At 45.8% G+C, this 21901-nt stretch overlaps 1 protein-coding gene across 1 annotated transcript in view; it reads left to right on the forward strand.

The window, feature by feature from the left end:
* SH3RF3 (SH3 domain containing ring finger 3) overlaps positions 1–21901 on the forward strand; it is a 397785-nt gene that overhangs the window by 114106 nt on the left and 261778 nt on the right. The window contains exon 5 of the mRNA XM_038742700.1: positions 3353–3391. Coding sequence (XP_038598628.1) covers positions 3353–3391 — 39 coding nt within the window. The remainder of the gene's footprint in view (positions 1–3352; positions 3392–21901) is intronic.

A 21901-nucleotide genomic window follows, 5' to 3' on the forward strand; every position in this document is an offset into this window, starting at 1 on the left:
CTCTCATGGACAGAACATTTTTAAAACTACGTTAAAGGCCTTATGCTAGAGATTGGAGCACAATTTTTGAAGAGGAGCTCTTTATTTTTGTGATGATACTCACTTTTAGACTGTGAGCCCACTGTTGGGTAGGGCCTGTCTCTATATGTTGCCAATTTGTACTACTCAAGCGCTTAGTACAGTGCTCTGCACATAGTAAGCGCTCAATAAATACGATTGATGATGATGATGATGAAGTGTGTACCCTTTTCCAGGCACTCTACTGAGTCTTGAGTCGATACAACAGAATCAGATTGGATGTAGCCCCTGTCCCATGTGGGGCTCACAGCCTAAATTGGAGGGAAGAGGATTTAATCTCTATTTTATAGTTGTGGAAATGAGGCACAGAGAAGCTAAGTGGCTTGCCCAAGGTTCTCACAGAGGTTGAGTGGTGGAGCTAGGATTTGATCCCAGTTCCCCTCTGATTCCCAGGCCTGGGCTCTTTCTACTCGGTCCTACTGATTCTCTAATTGTCTGCTTTCGTAGAATATCTGAAAAAAGTGGCTGAAACCAAGCACCCCTTCCTCCCAGATGGCTAGCCTTCAGGCTATCAAATAATAACAGTCATTTGAATTTGTATTGCACCTTAGGTTTTTCCAAAGCCCCATCGCATCAAGTATCTCCGTTCACTTCACAACATCCCTAGGAAGCAGGAATTATTCTCCCCATTTTACAGATGAGGAAACTGAGGTCCAGATAGGTTAATAACCCACCTGACTCCACACAGCAGGCCAATGGCAGAGCTAGGATTAGAACATGATCTCCTGACATGCAGCCCGCTGCTCTTATTATTATTATTATTACTACCAATAATAATAATAATCACTGTGGTATTTGTTAAGCACTTACTATGTGCCAGACACTGTACTAAGCACTGGGGTGGATACAAGCAAATTGGGTTGGACACAGTCCCTGTCCCACGTGGGGCTCACAGTCTCAATCCTCATTTTACAGATGAGGTAACTGAGGTACAGCAAAGTGAAGTGACTTGCCCAAGGTCACACAGCAGACATGGGGTGGAGGAGGGATTAGAAATCAAGTCCTTCTGATTCCCAGGCCCACGCTGTGCCATGCTGCTTCTTTCCACTAAACCATACTGCCATCCAACTTGTTGCCGACTTTACTTCCCAAGTGCTTAGTACAGTGCTCTGCACACAGTAAGCACTCAATAAATGCGATTGAATGAATGAATGAATCCAATCACATTTGACCCATCTGCTCCAAATTGGATTTAGGATTTCCTTCTCTCTCTAGCTCTTCCCCAGTTTATTCAAAGGGCCTCTGGGAATCCTATTTCAAATGCTGCCCTGGTTCAGAGGATGTAAACCGAAAGGAACCAGTAGCCCATTTGGTGCAGGAGCCAAGATCGAAGTGGATTGTTTTCAAAACTGGATGTTGAACCAGCAGAATTCCTGCTGGTCATGAGAATTCCTCATGGGGAGGTAGTGTGGCGCCATGATGCCTTCCTGAAGAAGTCAGATTTGGAGTTGAGGGCTCAGCCTAAGGACAGTCCTGCTAAATCCCTAACCAGACAAGTGGAGGTCCAGGAGGGCAGCTGCCACCCAGTTCCTCCATTCATTCATTCAATCGTATTCATTGAGCGCTTACTATGTGCAGAGCACTGTACTAAGCGCTTGGGAAATACAAGTTGGCAACATATAGAGACGGGCCCTAACCAACAGCAGGCTCACAGTCTAGAAGGGGGAGACAGACAAAAAAAAATATTAACAAAATAAAATAAAGGCATCCTTGTGCTGTTTTGGAGGAACCATGGGGCTGAGAATAATGGTGGTATTTTTAAGAGCTTACCTTGTGCCAAGCGCTGTACTAAGCGCAGGGTGGATGCAAGCTAATCGAGTTGGACACAGTCCCTGTCCCTGTGGGACTCACAGTCTCAATCCATTTTACAGATGAGGGAACTGAGGCATAGAGAAGTGAAGCGACTTGCCCACGATCACACAGCAAAGTGGTGGAACCAGGATTAGAACCCATGACCTTCTGACTCCCACTGTCCATTCTATCCATTAGACTGATCCACTGTGGCTGATCCAGGACAGACATTGCCCATAGCTTTACTTCCATTTCACTCACCTTTTCTTTAGTGTTCAACCTGATAACCTGAGTTGGATTTTTTTTAATGGTATTTGTTAAGTACATACTATGTATCAGGTAACCTGAGTTGGATTTTTTAAATGGTATTTATAATAATAATAATAATGTAATAATGATAATGTGTTGCCAACTTGTACTTCCCAAGCACTTAGTACAGTGCTCTGCACATAGTAAGTGCTCAATAAATATGATTGATTGATTGATAATGGCATTTGTTAAGTGCTTACTATGTGCAGAGCACTGTTCTAAGTGCTGGGGAGGATTCAAGGTGATCAGGTTGTCCCACGTGGGGCTCACAGTCTTCATCCCCATTTTACAGATGAGGTAACTGAGGCTCAGAGAAGTTAAGTGACTTACCCAAGGTCACACAGCAGACATGTGGGGGAGCCAGGATTAGAACCCATTACCTCTGACTCCCAAGCCCGTGCTCTTTCCACTGAGCCACACTGCTTCTCTAAGCACTTACTCTGAATCAGGCACTGTACTAAGCGCTGGGGTAGATACAAGATAATCAGGTTGTACATAGTCCATGCCCCACATGGGGCTCACAGTCTTAATCCTCATTTTCTAGATTAGACAACTGAGGCACAGACAAATTTAATGATTTGCCCAAGGTCAAAAAGCAGACAAGCAGTGGCTGAATACAGTTTGTTTAGCCAGCTAATATGGATAAATACAGGATCAATCGAATGGTATTTATTGAGCACTTACTCTAGTTTTGGTGAAAGCACAAGAGAATTGGTAGATATAATCCCTGCCAACAAGGAGTTTATAATCTAGTGCGGGAGACAGTCATTCAAAAAAAATTCCAGTTAGGGAAAACAGTAGAGTATATGAATGTGTACATAAATTTTGTGGGATGTTGAGTGGGCTTTTAAAGTACTTAGTGCATAGATCACTATTATTATTATTATCAGTAATACTATTATTATATTAAGTACTTTGTGTCAAGCACTGTGCTAAACCTTGGGATAGATACAAGTTAATGAGTTTCGACACAGTCCCTATCCTACATGGGGTTTACAGTCTAAGTAGGAGGGAGAACAGATATTTAATCCCCATTTTACACTGTAGAAGGTAGGAAGAATAGAATGGGGAGTCGAGAGACCAGTGAGGGAAGGCTTTCTTGGAGGAGATGTGATTTTAATAGGGTTTTGGATATGAGGAGAGTGGTGGTCTGTGGAATATGAAGGGGAGGGAGTTCCCGGGAGGAGGGAAGGCTAGAACAAGGGGGTCGATGGTTTGAGAGAGGCGAGATTGAGGCACAGTAAGTAGGTTGGTGTTTGAAGAGTGAAGTGTGTGGGTTGGGTTGAGTGGGAGAGGAGTGAGGTTAAGTGGAGGGAGAGAGCCGATTGAGTGTCTTAAAGCCGACGGCAAGGAGTTTCTGTTTGACATGCAGATGGAAGGGTGTCTGTGGAGATTTTTGAGGAGTGGGAAGATGTATGCCCAGAACGTTTTTAAATGATTCTGGCAGCAGAGTGAAGCATAATAATAATGATGGCATTTGTTACGTGCTTACTATGTGCAAAGCACGGTTCTAAGCACTGCCTGGGGGTGATCAGGTTGTCCCACGTGGGGCTCACAGTCCTCATCCCTATTTTACAGATGAGGTAACTGGGGCTCAGAGAAGTGAAGTGACTTGCCCAAGGTCACACAGCAGACATGTGGTGGAGCTGGGATTAGAACCCATGACCTACAACTCCTGAGCCCGGGCTCTTTCCATTGAGTCACGCTGCTTCTCAGCAGCATATGGATGGATTGGAGGAGGGCGAGGCTGGAGGCAGGGAGGTCAAAGAGAAGGCTGTTGCAGTAGTCAAGGTGGGAATATGATAAGTGGTTGGATCAACAGGGTAGCAGTTGGGATAGAGATGAAGGGGTGGTTTCTAGGGATATTGTGAAGTAGAACTGATAGGAATGGCATCTAATGTGGTCTCAGAGAGTATGCAATGAGATGTAGTCTCTGGGGTTTGAAGTGTTTGGGGGTGGTTTTCCCCCATGAAAGTCAAATCTCACGTCAGCGATAGAGGCTCATACTGGCTTGGGTGGCATGGAAGGAGGGACAACCAAAGATTGTCTGCAAAGCCCTGCAAATTCAGAACCCTGGCCTTCTCAACAATTCCCGACATTTCCCTGCAGGGAACATATCCGCTAATTCTTCTGTATTGTACTCTATCAAACACTTAGTACAGTGCTCTACATAAAGGAAGCACTCAATAAATGCCATTGATTGATTGATTCCCACCACTAGGTCCCATGGTTTCCCAGCATGGCTTAGTGGAAAGAGCATGATTCTGGGAGTCAGAGGACCTGAGTTCTAATCCTGGCTCTGTCAATTGCTTGCTGTCGACCTTGGGTAAGTCACTTCACTTCTCTCTGCCTCAGTTCTCCCTCCTACTTAGACTGTCAGCCCCATGGACACAGGGACTGTGTCCAACCTAATTAACTTGTATCTAACCCAGCACTTAGAACAGTGTTTGACACATAGCAAGTGCTTAACAATTACCACTAAAACCCCACAAAAAACGGTTTGATTATAAATCTCATCGACTCTCACCTGGATCAGGAAGAGATGATGATTTCTTTGCTCGCCCTCCAAATTCCTCGGGCTTTACTGATTTTAAACCTGGTCCTCTGTGGGATGAGGCTACATATTTCCCAGAGAGGGAGCCTGCAAGGGAAAATGTTTCCCTATCTCCTCCCTCCCGCATATACAGGCACAAATGGGGTCTTTTAGGCAGAAATCTAAGAGCAGATGAAAGGCCTGTGCTACTCTTTTTAAAACCACACAATCAAACAATGCCCCCCCCTTCATCTCTCAGCCCCAACCCAGCCCTGCCCATCCTGAAAGCTAAAATGATTATTTAATTTAATCTCGGGTGAGAAGTGAACATTCTCAGGGTGACAGGCCAAGCAAATGAGCTTTGGAATGAAAAATCTAAAGTCTGGGTCCTTGCCTCTTTTGAGCGATAACAGTGGTCCATTCCTAAAGCTTTGACATTTGAGCTTTCCTGTGAATTGATGTATACTCGACTGTCAGGAACACCATGGAACCTGGCACACAGACTGTCAGGGACCTACTAGTATGCACAGATTATCTGTCTTGGAATCCTAGCTGTCCGGGACTCCTAACCCCTTGGCATACACAGATTGCATAGGACACCTAGATCTTGCTACACACAAACTGCCTGTCTGGAGCAGCAAGCACCCCAGACTATCTATCTGGAGCATCAAAGTATCCTGGAACACACAGACTGTCTGTCCAGGACACCTGGGTACACACAGACAGCCTGTCTGGGACACTTAGCACTTTGGTACACACGGACTGTCTGTGTCTAGGACACCTGGCTCCTTGGCACGCATGGACTGTAAGGGGCACCTGGATCATGGCACAAATAAACTACCCATCTGGGACTCGTAGCCTCATATAGCATGCGTAATCACCTAATACACACATCCACCAGAACGTAGTCAGTCGTATTTGTGGGCAGGAATTGTTGTATTGTACTTTCCAAGGGCTTAGTACAATGCTCTGCCCACAGTAAGCACTCAGTAAATACTATTTATTGAACTAGGACCTACCAGTTTCAGGTTCCCTGGCTGCAGGGGAGCCTAGCGGTGTTAGGGAGGCTGAGAAGCAGCACAGCGTAGTGGATAGAGCCTTGTGAGTCAGAAGGCCCTGGGTTCTAGTCCCGGCTCTTCCACTTTCATTCAATTGTGTTTATTCAGTGCTTACTGCTTACTCTGTGCAGAGCACTGTACTAAGCACTTAATTTTGGTATTTGTTAAGTGCTTATTATGCACAAAGCACTGTTCTAAGCGCTGGGGAGGATACAAGGTGATCAGTTTGTCCCATGTGGAGCTCACAGTCTTACTTCCCATCTTACAGATGAGGTAACTGAGGCCCAGAGAGTGAAGTGACTTGCCCAAAGTCACATAGCTGACAAGTGGCAGAACTGGGATTTGAACCCATGACCTCTGACTCCCAAGCCCATGCTCTTTCTACTGAGTCATGCTGCCACTTGTCTGCTGTGTGACTTTGGGCCAGTCACTTCATTTCTCTGGGCTTCAGTGACCTCATCTGTAAAATGGGGATCAGGACTGTGCACCCTGTGTGGGACAGGGACTGTGTCCACCCTGATTAACTTATATGCACCTCAGCACTTAGTACAGTGCCTGGCCCACAGTAAATGCTCCACAGATACCATAAAACAAACAAACCAAAAATAAGAGAGGCCTGAAGATACCCAGAGGCACAGAGATGGACAAAGAAGTATTGGAGAGCAGGAGCAGAACACAAAGAGGTCCGAAACTGACTCAGAGAGACTAAAACTAGCTGTCTACATGTTTTGTTTTGTTGTCTGTCTCCCCCTTCTAGACTGTGAGCCTGCTGTTGGGTAGGGACTGTCTCTATATGTTGCTAACTTGTACTTCCCAAGTGCTTAGTACAGTGCTCTGCACACAGTAAGTGCTCAATAAATACGATTGAATGAATGAATAAAATTAGTGGATAAAGGCTGAAGTGGTGGACAGAAGCCCAGACAGAAGCAGGTATTCAGAGGCAGGTTGGGGGTGTGGGGAGAGCGTTCCCTACCTCTTCAGAAGCCTTTAACCCAAAGTGCCAACGATAAACTCATGTTAGGGTAGAACTGACTTGTGTGCCACAGTGAAGAGAGGCTATGTATAATGATAAGCCCAAGGGTTGTTAAATACAAAGCACATAAATGAAGAGATGAATCGATGTGTGCTAATGGAGCTGAGATGATAACATGGCTAGGGAGATGGAGATCAGAGAAGGGATGCCTTCTAGAGGAGGTAGCTTTTTAGAGGGTTTTGAAACTGTGGAGATGCGGTTTGGCGAATTTGAAAGGGAGAAAGCATAAGTGACAGGTTGGAGATGGGAGAGTCTGGAGCCAGTCGCAGGTAGAAGAATTGCTTTATGGGGAGTTAATAACGATATTAATAATATCAACAACATTTGTTCAGGGTTTTTTTGTATTAAGGACTTACCATATGCCAAGCACTGAACTAAGCAGTCGGGTAGATACAAGCTAATTAAATTGAACCCAGTCCATGTCCCACATAGGTCTCCTCACAGTCTTAATCCCCATTATACAGATGAGGTAACTGATGCCCAGAGAAATTAAATGACTTGTCCAAAGTCACACAAAAGGCAAGTGGCAGGGACAAGATTAAAACTCAGGTCCTTTGAATCCCAAGCCCGTGCTCTTTCTACTAAGCTACGCAGCTTCCCTCTTGACACTTGTTATGTGCCAAGCCACTGGGCTAAGTGCTGGGTTAGATTCAATGCAGTTAGGTCAGACACAGGCTGTCCCGCATGGGGCTCACGGCCTCAAGTTGAACAACACAAGCTGGTGTGTAGCAGGAAAGATGAACAGGTGGATGAAGGGAAGACAGTTATTGAAGAATCCTAAGTCTACAGATTTTGTCTCAGATGAGAAGCAAATGGGAAGCAAGGGTGAGTTTTGAGGAGGGGAGCGATGGGCTCTGATTGACATTTTAGAACGGCAATACAAGCTGCTCTATTCAGGAGAGATTGCCGAAGCTAAAGATTTGGAGCCAGGAAGACAAGTAAGGAGGCTGTTACTGTCACTCAGCGAGGAGGAAATGGAAGTATTCACCAGGGAGATGGTGGAAAGGGTGGAGAGACAGGGGCCCCTCTACTTGGGTGGACTCCCTCATTCTGCTCATGGTCGGAACAACTTTGAGCTTCACAGTCTGAGGGTGATGCACTAAAATATTCGGGATGAAGATGGGAGAGGGCTTTTAGATTTGATTTGTTCGGTGAAATATTAAATCATCTTTCTTAAGGGCTGTCCTCATCATGTGGTTTCTCTCTAGTATGTTATGTCTTGGATGGGCTAAATTCCCACCCTTTCCCACTCTTATCTGGTCTTTCCTGGGTCCTTCCCCACATAGCACAGAGAATCTAATCGGGCTTTCTCTATCTACAGTATTTGGCAAGCTCTGTTCCATGCTTGCAATGCTGTCAGAAATTCAATTAGTACCCTTTATGGTGGACAGGACTCTGTTTTAGTTGCAGGTGTTAGAGGACGTTGTCTGTTCCCTCAGCGACTTTTATTATCTCATTAATTTGCAGGTGTAATACATCTTCTTGTCAAAGGGGAATCTGTTTCTCTCTGGGGCACTCTGATTTTCCTTCTAAAGTAGTCCAGGGGATAAAAAAAATCCATCCACCCTATTTCTTACCTCCTCACTTTCTCCCCACTTGCTTGTGCCTGCCCCCTCTTTCAGCCATATAAAATAAATCTTTCATTCACATCTTCTTGGGAGATCGTACTGGGCCTCGTTAGCAAATGAGCCTGCTTTTCGGCCACGGCTTCAGCCCCAGAGAAGGAATTCCAGACCCCGTGGGGGAGGAAAGGTCAAACTCGTTTGTAACAGGGAGTTGGGTTTTAACTGGGAGGCAGGAGTGAGCTTCGTGAGGTGTAATTAATCCTCTCCAGGTTCCTGGATGTCAGCTGCGAGAGCGGTGGAGTACTGGAATGTAATTAATATTGCATGCAACTGCCTTGGGAAAGACCTCAGGTTGGCCGGTTTGTGGAGGAGGGAGGGGGCGGGACAGGCTGGGTCCAGACGGGGAACCTAGGGTGGGAGGGGGGCATTTCTATACGAATGATTCCTATATGAAGACCCGGGTGGAAATTCTCCTATTAAACTGTCGAGGTCATCTTGGCCGATGGCTGTTTTTCCTCTCCTAATTACTGCTCTGCTGACGAAAGGTTTCGTTACGACTCCATGGAAGGGGATGGCTCCACTGCTGACATTTTGACAAATGTCATCCAATAAAAAAATAACTCCCAGTGGGAAAGAGGTTAATGCAGTTATCAGGCCGGTTGATCCCGTCACTCTTGGATTCGGCCTCGTTGAGGCAGGAATTCTTCGACATTGTCCCGGCGGTCTTGACAAACAAAGAGGAATCCATTTGTTTCCAGTTTATCTTGGCACTCTCTGAAATCAAGACTGTAGTCTCCTCTCCCCCTAGTCTCTGCTACTAGTGAGCTTTTAAGGAAAGGGTGAACTGTTATTTAGGTATTGGGGGTCACTAGACTAGATTGTTATTGAATTAGCATGTCCCACACTACCTACTTGAGGGCAGCGATCATGTCCACAAACTACTGTATTGTACTCTCCCAGGAGTGGAAGCAGTGTGTCCTAGTGGAGAGAGCGTGGGCTTGGAAGTCAGAGAAATTGGATTCTAATTCTAGTTCCACCACTTACCTGCTGTGTGACCTTGGGCAAGTCATTTAACTTCTCTGTGCCTCAGTTACCTCAGCGGTAAAATAAGGGTGAAATCCTCCTCCCATCAACTTAGTCCGATTTGAGACAGCAATTGTGTCCAACCTGATTATCTTGTACCTATTCCGGTGCTTAGTACGGTGCCTGGTGCCACTTCCCAAGTGCTTAGTACAGTGCTCTGCTCACAGTGGTTGCTCAATAAATATAAATGAATGAATGAATCCTAACCAACAGAAGTAGTAATTGTACTTAGAGAGCACTTTCTGAGGACAGTGCACCATACTAAGTGCTCATCTTACCTCCTCTGGGGAAGTGCTCTTCCCCACAGCACTTGGATATATTTATATATGCTTGTACATATTTATTACTCTATTTATTTTACTTGTACATATCTATTCTATTTATTTTATTTTGTTAGTATGTTTGGTTTTGTTCTCTGTCTCCCCCTTTTAGACTGTGAGTCCACTGTTGGGTAGGCACTGTCTCTATATGTTGCCAACTTGTACTTACCAAGCACTTAGTACAGTGCTCTGCTCAATAAATACGATTGATTGATTGATTGTGAGCAAACTCAAGGCACATACTTGCACTTTGGGTGAGATCGATGGGGACTTAAGGGGTTCCCAGGGCAGCCCCAGGCTAATTTTCTGAGTCCCCCTGCAGGGTGGGGAAGGGTCCTGGTCACCCCCAGCCTCTCCTGGGCTTGTCTGCTGTGTGACATTAAGCAAGTCACTTTACTTCTCTGTGCCTCAGTTACCTCATCTGTAAAATGGGGATTGAGACTGTGAGCCCCACGGGGGACAGGAACTGTGCCCAACCCGATTTGCTTGTATCCAACCTAGTGTTTAGTACAGTGCCTGGCACAGAGTAAGCATTTGACAAATGCTAAGAGCTTGGTACAGTGCTCTGCATGCAGTAAGCACTCAATAAATATGATTTAATGAATATTATTATTATTATTATTATTATTATTATTATTATTAGGGCCCTGTCCCCACCTACTCTCTTTAGCTTGATATTGCCCACTCAGCCCCATAGCACTTCTGACCATAACGATAATTTTAATTAATGTCTGTCTCTCCCTCTAGACTGTAGGCTTGCTGTGGACAGGGAACGTGTCCATCAGGAAGCAGCGTGGCTCAGAGGAAAGAGCCTGGGCTTTGGAGTCAGAGCTCATGGGTTCAAATCCTGACTCCACCAGTTGTCAGCTGTGTGATTTTGGGCAAGTCACTTAACTTCTCTGGGCCTCAGTTAACTCATCTGTAAAATGGGGATTAAGATTGTGAGCCCCCTGTGGGACAACCTGATGACCTTGCTACCTCCCCAGCGCTTAGAACAGTGCTTTGCACATAGTAAGTGCTTAATAAATGCCATCATTATTATTATTATCAACTCTGTTTTGTTGTTATATCTTACTCTCCCAAGCGTTTAGTGCAGTGCTGTGTACACAGTAAGCGCTCAGTAAATACAGTTGAATGATTGTCTATCTCACCGCCGATCCCTTGCCCAAGTCCTCCTGGTTCTGGAATTCCCTCTCCCCTTATATCCAATAGTTGAGCACTCCTCCCATCTTCAAAACCCTCCTAAAATCACTCCAAGAGGCCGTCCCTGACTCAGCCTTTTATTTCTCCTCTCCTCTCCCCTCTGAATCAACCATGCACTTGGCTGTGAACCTCTTAAGCACTTTGACACTCACTCCAGCCTAAAATTACTGATTTAAATGTTCTTATACTTTTCTATTTCCACTAACCCTAATCTATTTTAATATCTGTCTCTTCCTGTAAACAGTAAGCTCCTTGTGGGCAAGGAAAGCATCATCCAACTCTGATGAAAATAATAATAATAATAACTGTTGCTTAAGCGCTTACTATGTGCCAGGCACTGTTCTAAGCTCTGGGGTGGATACAAGCGAATTGGGGTGGATACAGTTCTTGTCCCACATGGGGCTCACAGTCTCAATCCCCATTTTACAGATGAGGTAACTGAGACACAGAGAAGTAAAGTGACTTCATTCATTCATTCAATCATATTGAGAGCTTACTGTGTGCAGAGCACTGTACTAAGCACTTGGGAAGTACAAGTTGGCAACATATAGAGATGGTCCCTATCCAACAATGGGCTCACAGTCTAGAAGGGGGAGACAGACAACAAAACATGTGGACAGGTGTCAAGGCATCAGAACAAATAGAGTTGCCCAAGGTCACACAGCAGATGAGTGGTGGAGTCAGATTTAGAATCCATGCCTTTCTGATTCCCAGGCCTGTGCTCTAACCACTACAGTATGCTGCTTCTCTGTTGAATTGTACTTTCCCAAGCACTTAGTACAGTGCCATGCACACAGTAAGCACTCAGGGTGATTGATAGTTGGGAGTGGTCAGACATACAAATGATAATAATCATAATTAATAATTGTATTTGTTAAGCACTTACTAAGTGGCAACCACTTCATTAAGCACTGGTGTAGATGCAAGATAATCAGATTGGACAGAGTCCCTGTCCTGTATGGAGCTCGCTTAGTACAGTGCTCTGCACACAGTCAGCGCTAGATAAATACGATTGAATGAATAATTTCAAAGTGAAATCAAAGTGAAAGTGAGGGAAGCAGCGTGGCTTAGTGGAAAGAGCACAGGTTTGGGATTAAGAGGAAGTGGGATCTAAATCCCAACTCAATCAATCAATCGTATTTATTGAGCGCTTACTGCGTGCAGAGCACTGTACTAAGCGTTTGGGAAATACAAGTCAGCAACACATAGAAACAGTCCCAACCCAACAGCGGGCTCACAGTCTAGAAGGGAGAGACAGAGAACAAAACCAAACATACTAACAAAATGAAATAAATAGAATAGATATGTACAAGTAAGATAAATAAATGAATAGAGTAATAAATATGTACAAACATATATACATATATGCAGGTATATATACTTGTATATATATATACTCCACCACTTGTCTGCTGTGTGATTTGGGCAAGACTCATTTACCTCATCTGTAAAATGGGGATTAAGACTGTGAGCCCCACATGGGACAAGCTGATGACATTGTAGCTACCCCAGCACTTAGGATAATGCTTGGCAGATAGCGCTTAACAAATACCATAGTTATTATTATTATTACAGTGGTAGATCAAACGGGTATTGAATCCCCATTTTACAGATGAGGACACTGAAGCAAGAAGAAGTGAGTTATTTACTTGTATTAATGTCCATCACCCCCTCCAGACTGTAAGCTCGTTCATTCATTCAATCGTATTTATTGAGCGCTTACTGTGTGCAGAACACTGTACTAACCGGTTGGGAAATACAAGTTGGCAACATATAGAGACGGTCCCTACCCAACAGCGGGCTCACAGTCTAGAAGGGGGAGACAGACAACAAAACAAAACATATTAACAAAATAAAATAAATGGAATAAATATGTACAGTAAAATAAATAGAGTAATAAATATGTACAAACATATATACATATATATAGGTGCTGTGGGGAGGGGAAGGAGATAAGAGAAGCAGCATGGCTCAGTGGAGAGAGCACGGGCTTTGGAGTCAGAGGTCATGGGTTCAAATCCCAGCTCTGCCAATTGTCAGCTGTGTGACTTTGGGCAAGTCACTTCACTTCTCTGGGCCTCAGTTACCTCATCTGTAAAATGGGGAGTAAGACTGTGAGCCCCCTGTGGGACAACCTGATCACCTTGTAACCTCCCCAGCACTTAGAACAGTGCTGTGCACATAGTAAGTGCTTAATAAATGCCAATATTATTATTATTATTATAAGGCAGGGGGATGGGGAGGGGGAGGAGGAGGCTCAGCCTGGGAAGGCCTCCTGGAGGAGGTGAGCTCTCAGTAGGGCTTTGAAGGGAGGAAGAGAGCGAGTTTGGCGGATGTGAGGAGGGAGGGCATTCCGGGCCATGGGGAGGACGTGGGCTGGGGGTCGATGGTGGGACAGGCGAGAACGAGGCCCAGTAAGGAGGTTAGCGGCAGAGGAGTGGAGGGTGTGGGCTGGGCTGGAGAAGGAAAGAAGGGAGGTGAGGTGGGAGGGGGCGAGGGGATGGACAGCCTTGAAGCTGAGAGTGAGGAGTTTTTGCCTGATGTGGGCAGGAAACATGTCTGCTAATTCTGTTGTATTGTGGGCCCTGTCCCAACCGACTCTCTGTAGCTTGATATTGCCCACTCCGCCCCATAGCACTTCTGAACATAACAATAATTTATCTCTTTATATTAATGTCTGTCTCTCCCTCTAGACTGTAGGCTCCCATGCTCTTAGTACAGTGCTCTGCACACAGTAAGCATTCACCGTAAGCATTGGTTGATTAAATGAGTGATGGAAGTGGGCTTATATATCAGGTCCTCTGGCTTCCAGGATCTTGCTTTTTCCATTGACAATACTGTATCAACGTGCATATAAACACAAGTGGTGATCATGGGCACAAATAACCACGTATATGCTAGGGCTGGCTGAAGTGCTGATCAGAATTAGAGTACAGACCGTGAGTTGAGGAAAGCTTGTTGGAGGTGCCAGGATTTTAGGAAGTCAAAGCACTTAGTACAGTGCTCTGCACACAATAAGCGCTCAATAAATACGATTGAATGAATGAGGATGAGGAGGACTGGAGTCTAATGGATTTGGGGAGTGAAGGGAGTTAGTTCCAAACCTATCACCATCCCCTGCTGGCCTGAGCTTCTTTCAACGCCAACTCTCTCTTCGACCCCCTCCAATCTGGCTTCTGTCCCCTACATTCCATGGAAGCTGCCCTCTCAAAGATCACCAATAACCTCCCGCTTGCCAAATCCAACGGCTCCTACTCTATCCTAATCCTCCTCGACCTCTCAGCTGCCTTCGACACTGTAGACCACCCCCTTCTCCTCAACACGCTAACCAACCTTGGCTTCACTGACTCTGTCCTCTCCTGGTTCTCCTTTTATCTCTCTGGCCGTTCATTCTCAGCCTCCTTAGCGGGCTCCTCCTCCCCCTCCCATCCCCCAACTTTAGGGGTCCCTCAAGGTTCAGTTCTTGGTCCCCTTCTGTTCTCCCTCTACACTCACTCCTTTGGAGAACTCATTCACTCCCTTGGCTTCAACTATCATATCTATTCAGACGACACCCAAATCTATATCTCCTCCCCTGTTCTCTCTCCCTCCCTCCCTCCCTCCAGGCTCACATCTCCTTCTGACTTCAGGACATCTTCACCTGGATGTCCGCCACCACCTAAAACTCCACATGTCCAAGACAGAGGTCCTTATTTTCCCTCCCAAACCCTGTCCTCTCCCTAACTTTCCTGTCACTATGGACAGCACAACCATCCTTCCCATCTCCCAAGCCCTCAAACTTGCTGTCATCCTTGACTCTGCTCTCTCGTTCACCCCACATATCCAATCTGTCACCAAAACCTGCTGGTCTCACCTTCACAACATCACCAAGATCTGCCCTTTCCTCTCCAACCAGACCGCTACCACGTTAGTACAATCTCTCATCCTATCCCGACTGGATTACTGCATCAGCCTCCTTTCTGACCTCCCAACCTCTTGTCTCTCCCCACTTCAGTCTATACTTCACTCTGCTGCCTGGATTATCTTTCTATAAAAACGTTAAGGGCAGGTCACCCGGCTCCTCAAAAATCTCCAGTGGTTGCCTGGAGCGTTTCTGTACAAAGATAATCTGGGCAGCAGAGTGAAGTATAGACTGAAGCGGGGAGAGACAGGAGGATGGGAGATCAGAAAGGAAGCTGATGCAGTAATCCCATCGGGATAGGATGAGAGATTGAACCAGCAAGGTAGCAGTTTGGATGGAGAGGAAAGGGCAGATCTTGGCGACGTTGTGGAGGTGAGACCGGCAGGCTTTGGCAACGGATTGGATGTGTGGGATGGATTTGTTAAGTACTTACTATGTGCCAGGCACTGTTCTAAACCCCAGGGTACATACAAATTAATCGGGTTGGACACAGTCCCTGTCCCACAGAGGGCTCACAGGCTAAATCCTATTTTACATATGAGGGAACTGAGGCCCAGAGAAGTGAAGTGACTTCCCCAAGGCCTTACAGCAGAGAAGTGGCAGAGCCAAGATTAGAACCCAGGTCCCTTTGACTCTGAGGCCCCTGCTCTATCCACTAGGCCACGCTGCTTCTTATGTGAGAGTAGGATGACAGTGAGCAGTTGAGGATGATACTAAAGTGGTGGGCTTCATTCCCAGGGCAGTCGCTGTGTGCAGACCACTGTGGGACACTTGGGCACATGCAGTGGAGATGAAAGATAATGTGCCTGGGGGAGCTTCCCATTTCACGGGGAAGACGGGCCACCACGGTAGAGGATCGGGTCCAGTTTAGTTAGAAATCACCAGGACGCTGTGCATTCTCTTTGACCGAGAAGTCACCCAGAGGTATCCACGATCAGGAAATGGAACTTTGTCCTACCCAGAAGAAGCCATAAAGGTAAAAAATGGGGAGAGGAAATCCTGACTATAATTCTTTTCCCATTCCATTATATTTTGGCTTCCTGGTATGCACAGAGCTATTTCCCCCGGCTCCCGGTTTATATTCCCGTGGAAATGGGACATGGCCAGAGCATTCCATCTGGGTTGGCAGGCAGAGAGAGCCGGAGAGATAGGGCTTTCCAGAATCACCTAGAAATTTGGGATGAGAAACGGTTCCGGAATCAAGGGGTCGTGGCAGATTTTTGCCAGGTTTGCTAGGAGTGGCACTGGTCTGCCAACCTGACTGGGTGGAAGCGTAGATCTTGGGTGAGGGTGAGCCCCCTCACCCTCAGAGACTGATCTGAGGGTGCACAGGGGTCTCCCTAATAACTGTAGTTTTTGTTAAGTGCTTACTATGTACCAATGCACTGTTCTAAGCACTGGGCTGGATACCAGCAAATCGGGTTGGACATAGTCCCTGTCCCAAGTGGGGTTCACAGTCTTAATCCCCAATTTACAGATGAGGTAACTGAGGCCCAGAGGTGTAGAGGACAGAAGATCAATCAATCAATCGTATTTATTGAGCACTTACTGTGTGCAGAGCACTGTACTAAGCACTTGGGAAGTACAAGTTGGCAACATATAGAGACAGTCCCTACCCAACAGTGGGCCTGGAACTCAGGAGGTTATGGGTTCTAATCCCAGCTCTGCCACTTGTACGCTGTTTGGCCTTGGGCAAGTCACTTCTCTTCTCTGGGCCTCAGTTGCCTCATCTGCAAAATGGGGGTTAAGACTGTTAGCCCTATGCAAGACAGGGACTATGTCCAACCTGATTTCCTTTTATCCACCCCAGTGATTAGTATAGTGCCTGGCACATAGTAAGAACTTAATAATACCAAAATTATTACTGTTATTGTAACTGTATATATCTATAATTTATCTATTTATTTATCTATTAATTTATTTTAATGTCTGTTTCCTCCTCTGGACTGGGAGCTCGTTGTGGGCACAAATGCATCTGTTTGTTGTTACGTTGTACTCTCCCAAGCGGTTAGTACAGTGCTCTGCATCCAGTAAGGGCTTGATAAATACGAACGAATGAATGAAGTGACTTGCCTAAGGTCACACGGCAGATCTTGCCTCATTTTCCACATATCCACCAGTGGGAGGAGACTTGGGGTGGGCTCTGGATGGATGTTCCGAATAACCAGTTGGGTCACAAACCTCCTCTTCCTGCTTCTGGTGAAGGGGGACTGTTAATTATGTAGGGGATCAGCCTGCGGCAGGGGAGGGGAGGGCTCTGGGAAACCACCTGGCTCTCTGGGCATTGGCCTTTTTCCCCTGGCTGGGCCTCCTGAGGCGGCCTCCTAGTAGCTACTATGTAGCCATCTATGCCCTCGCTGCCTCCTTTGTCACAGGCCTGGTTGCATGGAATGTGGGGCTTTTCCAGGTGGGAATCTCTGCCTGAGGAGGATGGTGACAGGGCAGCCATTTGTGACACTCTGGGAATGTTTGCTTGCCGGGACTGAGAAATGGGCTGTGGTCTCTGTGGCCCACAGTATTTCTGGCACCATAATGACCGCGTTATTTGGTGCTCATCGTGTGCCAAACGCTGTAGTAGATACAGGATACTCAGGCTAAACACAGTCCCTCTTCCACAATGGACTCGTGGTCTAAGGAGGTATTGAACCTCCACTTTATAGATAAGGAAACCTAGGCCTGGAGAGGTTTAAGTGACAACAATAATAATAATTGTGGTATTTATTAAGCGCTATGTGCCAGACATTGAACTAAGCACTGGGGTAGATACAAGGTAATCAGGTTGGTTGCAGTCCCTGTCTGACATAGGGGTCACAGTCTTAATCCCCATTTTACAGACGTGGTAATTGAGGCACAGAGAAGTTAAGCGACTTGTCCAAGGTCACACAGAAGGCAAGTGGCAGAGCTAGGATTAGAACCCAGGTCCTCAGGCCCCTGCTTTTTCCACGAGGCCACTTTGCTTCTCATGGAGTTCAAGCCCATGTGGTTAAAGGACCTGGGTGTATGCAAGCAAATAGGATTGAACACAATCCTGACTCCTGTGGGGCTCGCAGTTTCAATCCCCATTTTCCAGATGAGGGAACTGAGGCACAGAGATGTGAAGTGATTTACCCAAGGTCACACAGCAGACAAGTGGCAGAGCCGGGATTAGAACCCATGAACTTTTGACTTCCGGGCCTGGGCTCTGTTCATGACATCATGCTGCTTCCATGTGCCTCAGATACTACATCTGAAAATGGGGGTTAAGATTTTGAGCCCTGTGGGACATGGACTGTGTCCAAACTAATTTGTAATTACCCCATTCATTCATTTGTATTTATTGAGCACTTACTGTGTGCAGAGCACTGTACTAACTGTACCCCAGCACTTAGTACAATGCCTGGCGTGTATTAAGCACTTAACAACTACCACAGTGTCCCACCTAGGGCTCACAGTCTTAATCCCCATTTTACAAATGAGGTAACTGATGCCCAGAAAAGTGAAGTGACTTGCCCAAGATCACACAGCAGACAAGCAGTGGAGCCAGGATTAGAACCCATGACCTTCTGACTCTCGGGCCTATGCTCTATATCCACTATGCCATGCAACCTGATTAGCTTGGATCTACCCCAGTGCTGAGGACAGTGCCTGGCATATTGTAAGCGCTTAACAAATACCATTTGAAAAAAAAAAAACCCAACAAAATACGAGTGTGGGTGGACAGACTCCGTCCAAATAATCCAGGGGAAATGTGCACATTTAGCATTTGAGAGTAGCTCAGCCAAGGCTTATCTAGCTGACGCGTCATTACGGCAGACCTTTGGGAATTTTAGATAAATACTCCATTAAATCCCCAGCAAAGCCATCTATCCTGGGTCTCACCTTGGAATGCAATTATATGTTTCTGATACTCGAAATACCCAGAAAGATATGCTAAAGGGAGGAGTGAAAATTAAATTTATGGGCCTCTCTCAACACCTACTCCTTCCACGCTATCTTTAAAAGGAAGGCTTTTCAGCTTAATTATGATCTGGATAAACCGGTGGGATAAGTGGAGGGGGAAGAGATTGACCTGTTTATCATTAGGCCTGTGAAGAAAGCCAAACGATCCTTTCAGGTGGGCCCATCTGAAGCCTGCTTAGTAAAATTGTGATATTTGTTAAGTACTTACTATGTGCCAGGCACCGTAAAAAGCTCATTAGGCCTGTGAAGAAAACCAAACGATCCTTTCAGGTGGGCCCATCTGTGGCCTGCTTAGTAAAAATTGTGATATTTGTTAAGTACTTACTATGTGCCAGGCACTATACAAAGTGCTGGAGTAGATACAAGAAAATCAGGTTGGATACAGTCCCTGTCCCACATGGGACTCACAGTCTCAATCCCCGTTTTATAGGTGAGGCCCAGAGAAGTCCCCCCCTTCTAGACTGTGAGCCCGTTGTTGGGTAGGGACCGTCTCTATATGTTGCCGACTTGTACTTCCCAAGCGCTTAGTACAGTGCTCTGCACACAGTAAGCGCTCAATAAATACGATTGATTGAATGGATGAATGAAGTGAAGGTCATACAGCAGAAAAGTGGCGAACTGGGGCTAGAACCCATGACATTCTGATGGCCAGGCCCATGCTCTATCCACTATGCTATGCTGCACCATGCAATAAATACGATTCAATGAATAACTAAATGGGTTTAGCACTTAAGGGGCAGAGAAGCCTTCATAGTAACAATAATAATCATTGTGATATTTGTTAAGTGCTTACTAAGTGTCAAGCGCTGTACTAAACACTGGGGTAGATACAAGATAATCGGATGGTACATAGTCCTTGTCCCAGTTGAGGCTGGAGCAGTAGAGAAGCAGGAGAAAAGCAGTGTGGCCTAGTGGCTAGGGAGTCAGAAGGACTTAATTCCACCACTTGGCTGCTGTGGGACCTTGGGTAAGTCACTTCACTTCTCTGGGTCTCAGTTACTTCAACTGTAAAATGGGGATGAAGACTGTGAGCCCCTTAGGGGACATGGACTGTTTCCAACCTGATTATCTTGTATCTGCTCCGGTACGGAATATACCGCCTGGCAACAAGTACCATGGGAAAACAAAAAAGAGGCTTGTTGTTTAAGAGGGAGGACAGGTGTTGAATCCCCATTTTGTGGGTGAGGGAACTGAGGCATAGAAAAGTAGACTGTAATAATAATAATGGCATTTGTTAAGCGCTTACTATGTGCAAAGCACTGTTCTAAGTGCTGAGGAGGGTACAAGGTGATCAGGCTGTCCCACGTGGGGCTCACAGTCTTAATCCCCATTTTACAGGTGAGGTAACTGAGGTTCAGAGAAGCTAAGTGACTTGCCCAAGGTCACACTGCTGACAGTTGGTGGAGCCGGGATTTTGGACTGTGTCAAACCTGGTTAGCTTTTATCCACACATTCATTCATTCATTCAATCATATTTCTTGAGCACTTATTGTGTGCAGAGCACTATACTAAGCACTTGGGAGAGTACAGTACAACAATCAACAGACACCTTCCCTGCTCACATTTACCCGAGTGCTTAGTACAGTGCCAGGCACATAGTAAATGGTTAACAAATAACTTTGAAAAAAAATGATAAGTGACTTGACCAAGGTCACACATCAGACAAATGGTGGAGCTGAGATTAGAACCCATTAGGCCACACTGCATGGCATAGTGTGGGTTAGACACAGTCCCTTTCCCACCTGGGGCACACAGTCTCAATCCCCATTTTACAGATGAGGTAACTGAGGCACAGAGAAGTGAAGGGACTTGCCCAAGGTCAGATAACAGACAAATGGCAGAGGCGGGATTAGAACCCATGACCTTCTTACTCCCAGTTCCGTGGTCTATCGATTACGCCATGCTGCTTCTCACCGATTTATCACACCAACTGCTTGTCCTGGAGCAGCTAAGAATTTAACAGAGTCGAACCCAACTTTTCAGGCCTCTTCCTTCCTCTCCCCTTCGCCATCACTATTTCATTCCCTAAACCTTTATTTTTCCCCTCCTCCTTTCCATGGGATGAAAAGGCGGACACAGAGAAAGAGAAATCCCAGGCCTTTGGACGAATGAATCTTTGGAACAGACTGAAGAGGGTTGTGGTTTTTTTTTTATTGAGAGGAATTTTAGGTGTCAGGACTAGGCGACAGATGGTAGCATCTTTTGTTTCTCGTTCCTCGAGAGAATACTCATCGCCACTCAATAGCGTCAGATGGTATTTTATGTGCTCTTTATTAAGAGAGAGATATATGGCACCTGCGTGGATGAAACTAATAGCTATTTGTTGCTGGTTTTTGAAGTCCCTTCCGTGTGTTTCCTTTCTTTTCCCTCCAGGGAATATGTAGCAGAGCCTGTCCCGTTGAATTCTTTTTTTTCCTTGGCTTGTATCCCACTGCCTCTGAATGTCTTTGGGGCTTTACCCAGTTTCTATCACTCCCCCAATTCCCCTCCCATCTTTCCTCCCTCCTATCTCTCTGAAAAAGGACAACTGGTGCTGAAACTTTCTGGGCTCGACTCAAAGACGAGCATTTTTGGGAAGCCTGAATCAAGTCATTTGATCATTTTTTGGTTTTGGGACTAGGAAAAAGGAATGATTGGCTTCTGCTTGAGTCATGCACATAGGCTGTTTTCCCTGTTTTGCCTGGGAGTTTGAGGTCCTTTGGTCTGGTTGGAATGGGGAGTGAGTTGGGGAAAACGAGAAGGAAAAGTTAAAGCAAAGAAATAAAGGACTGTAAGCCCATTGTTGGGTTGGGACCGTCTCTATATATGTGGCCAACTTGTACTTCCCAAGCGCTTAGTACAGTGCTCCGCACACAGTAAGCACTCAATAAATACGATTGAATGAATGACAATTTACGTAAAGAGGGCAGAGACCATGTGGAGGAAGATTTGGGGTGCAGAATTCACTTCATGCTCTTTTAGGTAATTAAATAATAATAATCATATTCATTAAGCATGTATTATGGGTCAAGCACTGTTCTAAGCACTTGTGGACTGGGAACATTCTACCAACTCTATTGTATTGTGCTCTCCCAAACGCTTAGTACAG

This window comes from Tachyglossus aculeatus, chromosome 2, assembly GCF_015852505.1.
Source record: "Tachyglossus aculeatus isolate mTacAcu1 chromosome 2, mTacAcu1.pri, whole genome shotgun sequence".
NCBI classification, from domain to species: domain Eukaryota; kingdom Metazoa; phylum Chordata; class Mammalia; order Monotremata; family Tachyglossidae; genus Tachyglossus; species Tachyglossus aculeatus.